Source organism: Equus asinus, chromosome 9 (assembly GCF_041296235.1).
Source record: "Equus asinus isolate D_3611 breed Donkey chromosome 9, EquAss-T2T_v2, whole genome shotgun sequence".
NCBI lineage: Eukaryota > Metazoa > Chordata > Mammalia > Perissodactyla > Equidae > Equus > Equus asinus.
Window position 1 is genome coordinate 38,832,455 of NC_091798.1, and position 12,078 is coordinate 38,844,532.

Consider the following 12,078-nt stretch of genomic DNA (forward strand, 5'->3'; position numbering starts at 1 on the left):
TAAAAACAGCTTTAATGAGATATAACTCACATACCATGCAATTCATCCATTTAAAGTGTATAGTTCAGCGGCTTTCAGCATATTCACAGAGCAGTTCACCCACCACCACAGTCAATTTTAGGACATTTTCATCACTTCATGAACCTTGTACCCTTGAGCCATCACCCTCCTATTCCCTCATCCCTTGTGCCCCCAAGTCCTAATCAACCACTAATTTATTTTCTGTCTCTATAGACTTTCCTATTCTGGACTCTTGTACGGAGGGAATAGTACAATATGTGGACTTTTGGGACTGGCTTCTTTCACTTAGCATGTTTTCAAGGTTCATCCAAGTTGTAACATATCAATATTTCATTCCTTTTTATGGCCAAATAATATTCCACTGTATAGATATATTACATTTTGATTATCCGTTCTTCTGTTGATGGACGTTTGGGTTGTTTCCACCTTTTGGCTATTATGAATAATGCTGCATAAATACTCATGTACAAGTGTTTGTGTGGATGTATGTTTTCATTTCTCTGGGAGTAGAACTGCTGAGTCATATGGTATCTCTGTGTTTAATTGAGGAACTGCTAGACTATTTTCCAAAGCAGCTGCACCATTTTAGATTCCCACTAGCAGTTTATCAGCATTCCAAGTTTTCCACATCTTCCCAATACTTTTCTGATTTTTTTATTCTAGCCATTCTAGTGGGTGTGAAGTGGTATCTCATTGATTTTAACTTGCATTTCTCTGATGACTAACAATGCTGAACATCTTCTGATGTGCTTATTGTCCATTTGTGTATCCTCCTTGGAGAAATGTCTATTTAGATCTTCACTCATTTTTAAATTGGGTTATTTATCTTTTTGTAGTTGAGTTGTAAGAGTTCTTTATATATTCTGATAAGTCTCTTATCAGATTTGTATTCTTTTGTTCAGGTTTTCCATTTCCGTAATTTGAAGTGAATTGCAGTAAAGATTCATGATATCTTTATCAGTTCAGTGTTTTTGTTAAAGATTTTAAGAAGTTTGTTAATTACCTTGTCTGAGGTCAAAGCATCTAATCAATGAGGTCTAAATTCCTGGTATAAAGACCTTTATGTGCCTTCCGTTGGCCACAAGTGGTACTACTAGACCAGATAATTTTCTTCCAAGCAGCCATTATTCCAAGTGGCAGGCAGAATAATGGCCACCCACCCAAAGACGTACAGGCCCTAATTCCCAAAATCTATAAATATGTCATCTTACATGGCAAAAGAGGATTCATAAATATAATTAAATTGAGGACCTCATGAAAGGAAGATTATCCTGGGTTACCTGGGTGGGACAGAACCTTTCCTGACTATGGTCAGAGGAAGATGTGACTACAGGAGAATGGTCAAAGAAATACAGTGCAATGCTGCTGGCTTTGAAGATGGATGAAGGAGGCCATGAGTCAAGTCATGTATGCAACATCCAGAAGCTGGAAAAAATGACGAAATGGATTCTCCTCTAGAGCCACCAGAAAGGAATGCACTCCTGCGGACACCTTGATTTTAGCCCAGTAAGACCTGTATGGGAAATATGACCTACAGAACTAGAAGGCAATACATTTTTATTGTTTTAAGCAACTAGGTTTGTGGTAATTTTTTATAGCAGCAACAGAAATCTAGTACATAACACAAGCATGGATTCTCATGCACCTAGCAGCTGAGTCAACAATTCATCACTCTACAACAATAGCGTTATTACAGCAAATGCTGAAGAATGTCGGATTCAGTTCTACTGAGCCATCCTTTCAGAATAAAGTCATTTATGACCTCCTACATCTTTTTTCAGCAGACTTTTTAAGAGGAGTTGCCAAAGACATCTGGTTAATTTTAACAGAGAATAACTGGAGCCTTTCAGTTTTTTCCTACTAAATTTCCAGAATCTGTAAATCATTTAGTGATAAAAATTCCCCCACAACATTGCCTGTACTGGTCTGAAATTAGTTATTTCATTTAGAATTAATACTAGAATAGCAACTGCTTTCAAACAAATGGTAAGCTAAAATGAAAACGGTATATTTAATTTGAATAAGGAACCTACAATGATATATATAATAAAGGAAGTTTCAAGTTTGCAAAGAAAATGAAAAATATATATTAGAGGTGACAGAAAAAGACTGAAGGCATAGTACAAGAGATTAAATAAATACAACCATAGGGTAATTCTGCTCCCTAGTCAGGACATTCATTTCTGCAATAATGAATGTGGTAAGTTAAGAAGGTGGAGGAAGATAACCAGGCTGATCCACTCATGATGACGATCAATTGTGGTGTCTGATCCAGTTTACTTAGGTCAGTGCTTCTATAAGAACTTTGGGTTATTGGTCCAGAGCAGTGTGGCCATTGGTATAGAAACAAATACAAACTATAGACTAAAAGTCACATTTCTACATAGGAGTTCAGTTCATGGAATAGATGGATTTCACTTCCTTAGTTAGGAAGACAATGCTACCAGTTAATGCCTGCCACTAATAGCATATGGGTTAAGAGCTGGGGCATTCAATTCAAGTGGACTTAGAATATATTTCAAATTTTTTCTTTTATTACTTCAGAATTTTGAGCAAGGTCACTTAACCTTTCTAAGCTTCATTTTTCTCATGTGTAAAAGAGGGGATAATATGCCAACTCCCTTAAGGTTTGGCAGAGGATTAAAAAGACAATGAATGTAAAGCACTCTTTACACTACTTTTAACCAAATTGGAAATAAAGAAGTAAAAGCTTAAAAAAGATCATTTAGATCAAACTGTACACTTAAGACCTTTTTGCACATTTTACTGTATTATGTAACATTTTAATAAAAAATCTTTGTTAAAGCACTAGGACCGGATTCTACTAGAGGCAGCACAAAACGATTGTGATGGTGGCTTAAGTTAGTTAGAAGTTCCTTTATTTCTCAGGTAAAAAAAGGTCAGAAGTAGGCAATCCAGGGATGACATAACGACGCTGTGATCATCAGGTACACTCATCTCTTTTAAGTTTATTCTATACTGACTGTCTTCATCCATTATGTCCATCCTTAGTGTTGCTTTATGGCCCAACATGGCTGGTTGATATCCAACCATGACTTACACATTCCAAGCAACAAGGAGCAGTTAGAGAAGGACAAAAATGGACCCCTCCTAGATGAGTCATTTCTCTTTAAGCAGCTTTCTTGGAAATCTCCCACATTTGTATATACATCTCATTGACTGTAACCTAATCAAATGCCCCATTCTAGCGACTAAGGAGGCAGAAAAATGTATTCTTTTGACTAAGCACACTAATGCCCTAAATGAAATTTCGAATCTGTTACTAAAGAAGAAAATATGAATGGATATGGGTGGCCACTGCATTTTCTGTCACATGTGCTCAATGTTTCTCAAATAGGAAAAGCCAACTTCACTACTATGTTATTTCATCTCGCTGGATAAACACAGTGTAGCTTTTTCCCCCTTTTAACATCAATGAAACTAAGCAGAAAGCAATTAAAATAATTATATTAAAACTAACACTGGTATATTAATGAAAGGAAGCACAATTAGTACAACATTAAGAGAAAACAATATTAAAGATTCTACGAGGGCAGAATAAAGCTACAGCCAAATTCTCACTGTACCAGTTCTCTTTCCTTCCCCACCAGGGACACTTCAGTGTAAGTCTGTTAGTGCATGACTGCCTTATACACCTAATAGTTTAAAAACGAATAAGAAAAATTCAAGAAAATGCCATCGATTATATAGAACGAATTTCCCACTGGTTTTTTCCCCCCTAATACATTCTTAAGCTATTCCAGAACAAGGATTCATACAACTATTGACTTCATCATGTTTTGAGAGGCAAGATTTAGTACCATTCATCTTGAAATGGTAATGAAGAAAAAAGATCGTATTCTTTACAACTAAGAGATAATATAAGAAATTTTGCAAGCAAGTTTAGTGTAACTAAAAAATTTACAATACGTTGCCAGAAAAACTATCACCTTAAACTTATCAATTTTAAATATTTGGAAAAACAATTATTGTCACTGAATACTGAAACCAAAGTCATTCTTAAAGTTGGAGGTTTCTTCTATTTCCGGTCTAGGGGAATGGCCCTGGAAATTGGGCACAATTGGCTTCAGAAACTTGAACTCGCTGGTCCCTGAACCTGCCCTCAGACACACCTCATACTGGTAGCTCTGGGACAGGGTCCCGGTGCCACTCACGTCCACCAGGTGGCCCGGAAAGGGGCCCTCGGGCACCGAGCAGCCACCCAGCGACGCGGCCCTGCTCCTCCTGCACAGCCGCACCGCGACGAACAGCAGCACCGACAGGAGGAAGAGCGACGACACCGACGCCAGCGCGACGACCAGGTAGACGGTGAGCGGGTCGGCCCGCGCCTGCTCGGCCGCCGCCTCGGGCAGCGGCAGGTAGGGCTGGGAGAAGCCGTCCACCAGCAGCACGTGCAGCGTGACGCTGGCCGAGCGCGGCGGCTCGCCATTGTCCCTGACCTGCACCAGCAGCCTGTGCTTGGGCGCGTCGCGCTCGCTCAGCAGCCTGGCCGTGCGCACCTCGCCGTTGTGCGGCCACACGCCGAACAGCCCGGGCTCCGTGGCCTTGAGCAGCTGGTACGACAGCCAGGCGTTCTGGCCCGAGTCGCCGTCCACCGCCACCACCTTGGTCACCAGGTAGCCCGCCTCGGCCGCCCGGGGCACCAGCTCGGTGCAGGGCGCAGAGCCGTTCTGCAGCGGGTACAGCACGAAGGGCGAGTTGTCGTTGGCGTCCAGCACCAGCACGCGCACCCGCGCCTGGCTGCTCAGCGCCGGCGAGCCGCGGTCCGTGGCGCCCACGCCGAACTCGAAGGCCTGCAGGGCCTCGTAGTCCAGGGACCTGAGGGCGAACAGGTGGCCGTTGTCGGCGTTGATGGACACGAGGGAGGCCAGGGGCAGGTGCGGGTCTTGGGGCGGCAGCAGCGAGTAGGTGAGCTGGGCGTTGGCGCCTGCGTCTGTGTCTGTGGCGCTGACGCTGCCGATGTGCAGGGCGGGGCTGTTGTTCTCGCGGACCCAGAGGGTGTAGGAGGTTTGGGTGAAGGCCGGGGCGTTGTCATTGACGTCGGAGACCAGCACGGTTATGTTGAGCTCTGTTTTCAGCCTGGGTGTCCCCAAATCAGTGACCGTGATGGTGACATTGTATTCGTCTCTGTCCTCTCTGTCCAGCGGTTTCTCTGTTACTAGGGTGTAAAAGTTTTCCAGGGAAGATTTCAGGATAAAGGGTAGATCCTCCCTAATGGAGCAACTTATTTTCCCGTTTTCTTCCGAATCAAGATCTGAAACACTAAAAACTGCAACCACAGTCTCTGGGGAGTTCTCGGGGATCTGTCCGGTAAATGCAGACATAGTCACTTCTGGGGCATTGTCGTTCACATCCATGACCTGAGTAAGAAGGGTGCATTTTCCAGAAAAGCCTCCAGCATCTCTGGCCTCGATGTTGACCTCATAGGACTGAACACTTTCGAAATCAAGTTGTTTTTTAAGTTGAATTTCCCCTGTCATGGGGTTGATCTCAAAGGTTTTGCTAATCTCTTCTGGAGCCTGCAAAAGTGAATAAGAAATCTCTCTGTTGGCTCCTATGTCTGCGTCCGTAGCAGAGACTGTGACAATCACGAAACCTATGGGACTGTCCTCAGGGATCTGCACTCTGTAGGAAGGCTGCTCAAATTCAGGGGCGTTATCGTTTATGTCCACGACTTCGATGTAGACCTGAGCGGTGCCAGACCGGGGTGGAGAGCCACCATCCTGAGCGGTGAGGGTTAACCTGAGCTCAGGTTCCTCCTCACGATCCAGCGCTTTGTCCAGCACCAGCTCAGGATATTTCCTGCCACCGCTGCGTTTGCGGGTGAGGACTCGAAAGTAGGAGTTGGGACTGATTATATAGTTCTCAATATTATTTCGGCCTACGTCCACATCCTGAGCATTCTTCAGAGGAAACGTAGTCCCAGGAGGACTGCCCTCTGATATCTTTAGCAACATATCTCTGTCCACGAACACCGGAGCATGGTCATTTATGTCTATTACTTGTAGCTCAGCTTGAAAAAACTCTAAGGGATTCTCTAGCAACACCTGGAAACGCAGCACACAGGGCTCCATGTGACCACACAGTTCCTCACGGTCCAGTTTCTCATTTAGCAACAAATCCCCGGTCTCCTGATCGAGCTGCAAATGCAGTTTGTTCCTTTTGGAAATGACCCTAGCCCCCCGCCTGGAGAGTTCCCTTTGCCCCAGACCCAGGTCCTTTGCTAAATTGGTTACAAAAGAATTCCCTTCGGTTTCCTCCACCACAGAATAGCGCCTAGGTTCAGTGCCCGCCAGAGATAAGCCCAAGAAGAGAAAGAAGAAAAGGACTTGCCTTTGTCTGCAAATGAGCTTCCTGCTGGCCTCCATTGTTCTTGCTTGGTACAGCCTCCGGCGAGGGTGGTTCCGCAGAGCTGTAAAGACCTCAGTATCGGAGACTGTGGTCAATCCGCAAGATACTTCAGAAGTATTCCGATGAATAGCCCTTTTCAGAGGACTCAGTTCTTCTGTAGCATCCACCCTTCCCGTGGGCTTCCAGGCTCTGCTGGTAAGTTTTGCGTGTCAATGGAGCCGCAGCTGCGGTTCCGGGTATACCTTCTTATCCTGCAGCGCCACCACGCGTCCTCACAGGATATTACATTTTCTGGGATGAAAATGGATGCAATATCCCCCTTTTCTATATGTACCACCAAGCTATGTAACGTTACAAGACTTTTACTATCGCCGGACCTTATGAGACAGACAATTGTCTGAGGGCCACACAAGAGAAATGACATTAGTAGGGACTTTCTACTTTCAATAACGCTGAGTTTGGAGCAAAAAGAAAATATGTAAAAGCCTGGCTGAGAAGAAAGAATATATGCAGGAAATTTTAAAAATATATGATTGGACTAACATAGAAAACTTTCAGAATTATATACTTTTATTGCCATGAACTACGGGAATAATTAGTAGCTGTGAACCTTGGACAAATTATTTAAACTTTGCCTCAGTTTCCTCATCTGTAAAATGGAGATAATGATAGTACGCGCCACATAGGACTGCTGTAAGTTTCCACCTGACAGATGAGGAAATTGAGGCAAAAAGAGATTAACCTCATAAACACACACACACAAACCAGGCATGTAATTTGATGTCATCAGGTAGCTGAGTTTCCATGAGTCCATTGCCATGACTAGAAAAACACCCAAGATTCAGGTGGTAGAAGAATGCATGAGCAGGATTATCTCAGACAGAAGTTATCCTGTCAGGTGATGAAACAGGACAGGCTGGAGAGTTTGTCTGATAGAGGTATAACCTGTGACAGGAGTGGTGATTCAGTATCTCAGAAGGATGTCCTATTTTTGTTAATTCCACTTCTCTTCTTATAGCACAAATTTTAAAAAACCTTTATTCTGATAAATGTCAAACCCCACAAAGAAAGAGAATAGTATAAAGAACACCTCGCTACTCATAACTAGCTTCAACAATTATCAATATTTTGCCATAACTGTTTACTCTATCTCCCCAACATTTTCACTTCCCAAATTTCACCCATAAATACTTCATTATACATCTCTAACTTTAATGACTTAAAAAAAAACCCTACAATGCCATTACCACATCTAAGAAATTAGGTTAATATTATTTAATGTCCATCTAAATTCAGATTTCTCCAATTCTCTCAAAGTTGTTATGGTTGTTTGAATCAAGATCCAAACAAGATCCACCACACATTATATTTGGTTGGTATGTCTCTTAATTTCTTTCATTGTATAAAATTCCTTCCTCTGCTTTTCCATCTCATTGATTTGTTGGAAAAACTGGATGATTTTACCTTGACACTATGAGAACAACAAGATTTTACTGCTGTGAATTTTTTTTTGTCTTTAGACTATATTCCATTAGTAATGCACAGTAATAATACTATTTTAAGAGTTACCGTCACTAGCTTATATTCAGAATACAGCTATAAAAATTATCTGGGTAATTGTTAAAGAAAAAGCAGTTCCAGATTATTTTAAGAAACAAAGCTTCTCCTTAACTCCCCAGAATCTCTAAGTAATTTAACTATAATTTGTTTCTCTTTATATTACATGTTTAAAACTATTCTTTTTCTTATACTTTCTCAATTCAGCACGGCAGTATATTGATAGACACTTTTAAAAAGTTTCAAATTAAAGGAGAAAAACGTGTTAAAAAGTAGGTAGGGACTACTGCAGAAAAACTGTAGTGTGAAAAAAATAATAAACTAACGAAGCAATCAAAATTATGTAATATTTCTACTCAGGGCCATTAATCTTTTCTGTGAAATAAAGGTCATATATTTAGATAACAAGGAGAAAGCACAGATTGATCTTTCAATTTTTTTTTACTTGAGATTTGGTTAGATCAGAGCTTTAATAATAATAGCTGAGGGGCCGGCCCTGGCCGAGTGGTTAATTTCGCGCGCTCTGTTTCCGCGGCCCAGGGTTTCCCTGGTTGGGATCCCAGGCGCGGACACGGCATTGCTCATCAGGCCACGCTGAGGCAGCGTTCCACATAGCACAACCAGAGGCACTCACGAACTAGAATATACAACTATATGGGGGGCGGGGGCGGGCTTTGGGGAGAAGAAGAAGAAGAAAAAAAGGTTGGCAACAGATGATCGCTCAAGTGACGATCTTTAAAAAAAAAGTTAACTGATCCAGAAAAGCTAGATTATTGGTTTGTAATAAAGTAAAAGCACAGACCAATACATACATTATTTTCAAATACAGAAAAGACTGAACAAGAATATGAATATGAAAAAAGATTTCTTCTCCTTAATTAGGGAGAAACTTGTCAGGAGATATCCAATGACAAAAAAAAAAAAAAAACCAGTATAGCATCATAGCAAGGTCCCAGCATCAGACAGCTCTAAGAGAGATGCTCAGCTCTGCCATTTATTCGTTGGTGACCTTAGTGAGGTCACTGAACCTCTATAAACATCTACTTTCTCATTTCTAAAATACCTCCCCTATAGGTTTACTTCCAAGATTAAAAGTCAGAATAATGTATGATGCATAGTAAGTGCTTTTTAAAAGGCTTTAAAAGATACTCCACAATCTGTGCCCCTAAAACTTAGGGTCGGTATACTTGTACAGCACTCTAATCAACTCAGAAAAGTAGCAATAAAATTTTAAGACAATGAAAACCAATTTAAAATATCTTAAACAAGATTTACCATGTAATAGACTGCACAAAATGTATAACTGAGATTAAAATATGACATATATACATTCCATGCTTTGTGGAGGGTTATTAGGGCTAAAGCTGGATCCTTTTTGCTGTAAAGAAATTTATTCTGTGACTTTAAGAATACTTGAAATAATGTGGAAGCACTCCTCTACAGGTTAACTCAGGATAAATTTCTTACTAGGAATATATTCAGACACAACATAGGCATTTATTTTTCATTCTTTATCAGAAACCCAAATCATTCCCAAATGAAGGATTTTCTTCCACTTCCCTCCCTGTGTTCTGTGACTGCAGAGTAGGGATGATGGGCTTCAGGAACTTGAACTCGCTGGTCCCTGAACCTGCCCTCAGACACACCTCATACTGGTAGCTCTGGGACAGGGTCCCGGTGCCGCTCACGTCCACCAGGTGGCCCGGAAAGGGGCGCTCAGGCACCGAGCAGCGACCCAGCGACGTGGCCCTGCTCCTCCTGCACAGCCGCACCGCGACAAACAGCAGCACCGACAGGAGGAAGAGCGACGACACCGACGCCAGCGCGACGACCAGGTAGACGGTGAGCGGGTCGGCCCGCGCCTGCTCGGCCGCCGCCTCGGGCAGCGGCAGGTAGGGCTGGGAGAAGCCGTCCACCAGCAGCACGTGCAGCGTGACGCTGGCCGAGCGCGGCGGCTCGCCATTGTCCCTGACCTGCACCAGCAGCCTGTGCTTGGGCGCGTCGCGCTCGCTCAGCAGCCTGGCCGTGCGCACCTCGCCGTTGTGCGGCCACACGCCGAACAGCCCGGGCTCCGTGGCCTTGAGCAGCTGGTACGACAGCCAGGCGTTCTGGCCCGAGTCGCCGTCCACCGCCACCACCTTGGTCACCAGGTAGCCCGCCTCGGCCGCCCGGGGCACCAGCTCGGTGCAGGGCGCAGAGCCGTTCTGCAGCGGGTACAGCACGAAGGGCGAGTTGTCGTTGGCGTCCAGCACCAGCACGCGCACCCGCGCCTGGCTGCTCAGCGCCGGCGAGCCGCGGTCCGTGGCGCCCACGCCGAACTCGAAGGCCTGCAGGGCCTCGTAGTCCAGCGACCTGAGGGCGAACAGGTGGCCGTTGTCGGCGTTGATGGACACGAGGGAGGCCAGGGGCAGGTGCGGGTCTTGGGGCGGCAGCAGCGAGTAGGTGAGCTGGGCGTTGGCGCCTGCGTCTGTGTCTGTGGCGCTGACGCTGCCGATGTGCAGGGCGGGGCTGTTGTTCTCGCGGACCCAGAGGGTGTAGGAGGTTTGGGTGAAGGCCGGGGCGTTGTCATTGACGTCGGAGACCAGCACGGTTATGTTGTGCTGGGTTTTCAGCCTTGGGGATCCCATGTCGGTGACGGTGATGGTGATGTTGTACTCGGCCTTGCTTTCTCTATCCAGCGGGCTCTCTGTTACCAGGGTGTAGAAATTCTCTACAGATGGCTTCAGGACAAAGGGGAGATCATCTTGGATGGAGCACACCATCTTTGCATTGTTCCCTGAATCTCTGTCTCTAATCCTAAAAACAGCTACGACTGTCTCGGGTGAATTTTCTGCAATTGGGCTAGTAAGCGATGACATGATCAGTTCCGGTGGATTATCATTTATATCTGTTACGTGAACCACCACAGTACACTTTCCCGAAAGCCCTCCGCCATCTTTGGCCTGAATAGTTAATGTATAAGTTTGCATCGCCTCATAGTTCAATTCTGCTTTAAGATGAAGACTGCCAGATGTTGAATTGATTTCAAATGTTTTGAGAATTCTTTCAGTGGCATAAAAAAATGCATAATTTATTTCCCCATTACTTCCGGTATCTAAATCTCTAGCTGACACGGCGACAACCAGGGAGCCAACAGGGCTGTTCTCGGGCACCTGCACCTTGTAGAGCGACTGTACAAATTCAGGGACGTTATCGTTTATGTCCAAAACCAGGATTCGTACGAGGGCGGTCCCGGATCTGGGCGGAGAGCCGCCATCCAAGGCCGTGAGGGTTAAGCTGAGCTCAGGCACCTCTTCGCGATCCAGCACTCGATCCAGTACCAATTCGGGATAGATATTCCCTTCCCCACCATCATGGACGTTAATATGGAAATAGGCATTGGGGCTGATGGTGTAGTTTCTCAGGTTGTTGATCCCAACATCTGAATCCTGTGCACTTTCTAGGAGAAAGGCCGCCCCTGGAGTGGTACTTTCTAGTATTTCCAAGAGAATCTCTCTATCTAGAAATCCTGGAGAATGATCGTTGATGTCTCTGACCCACAGTTCAGCACGGAAAATCTGAAAAGGCTTTTCCAGTAACAACTGGAAAGGCAGCACACAGGGCTCTGTAGGGCCGCACAGTTCCTCTCGGTCTAACTTCTCATTTAGAAGTAAATCACCCGTAAGCGGATTGAGTAGTAAAAGTCGTATGTTCTCATCTGAAATGATTCTAGATCCCCGGGCTGAGAGCTCCCCCACCCCCAACCCCAGGTCATTTGCTAGGTTGGCCAGAAAGGTGCCTCTCTCGGTTTCCTCCGCCACAAAATACCGAAGCGGTTCCGCGCCAGCCCAAGACACTCCCAGAAATATACAGAGAAATAGGACTTGCCTTTTCTGCACCGCACGCTCCATTCTGGCCTCCATTCTTCGTTTAATCGGTCTTTCAAAAACACTTTCGCTTGGCCTCAAGAAGCTCTCAGAAATGACAGCGACCTAATCCTTAGAAATGAGCTGGATAATAGCAATGCTTGTGGGGAGAGGTCCCCACTTTTCCCAAACTCCTTTTCCCACCGTTTCCTTTCTTTTACTTTTCTTGTCTGGCCAGCTTTCCTCTTAATGCTGGAATCTGCAACCTCCTTTGTGCGAATGT

The 12,078-nt window shown here is 44.6% G+C and overlaps 2 protein-coding genes across 2 annotated transcripts; both read right to left on the reverse strand.

The window, feature by feature from the left end:
* Window positions 1–7: 7 nt before the first annotated feature.
* Window positions 8–7,190, reverse strand: LOC106836943 (protocadherin beta-8-like). The gene has a single exon (XM_014850208.3). It carries the CDS (start codon window positions 6,408–6,410, stop codon window positions 4,014–4,016), a length of 2,397 nt encoding a protein of 798 aa, XP_014705694.2. The 5' UTR covers window positions 6,411–7,190; the 3' UTR covers window positions 8–4,013.
* Window positions 7,191–7,413: 223 nt separating this feature from the next.
* PCDHB7 (protocadherin beta 7) lies at window positions 7,414–12,078 on the reverse strand. The gene has a single exon (XM_014850207.3). It carries the CDS (start codon window positions 11,850–11,852, stop codon window positions 9,465–9,467), a length of 2,388 nt encoding a protein of 795 aa, XP_014705693.3. The 5' UTR covers window positions 11,853–12,078; the 3' UTR covers window positions 7,414–9,464.

Bases quoted from the DNA above. Each gene is read 5' to 3' on its own strand.
- LOC106836943 (XM_014850208.3), bottom strand. From the start codon at position 6,410: ATGGAGGCCAGCAGGAAGCTCATTTGCAGACAAAGGCAAGTCCTTTTC.
- PCDHB7 (XM_014850207.3), bottom strand. From the start codon at position 11,852: ATGGAGGCCAGAATGGAGCGTGCGGTGCAGAAAAGGCAAGTCCTATTT.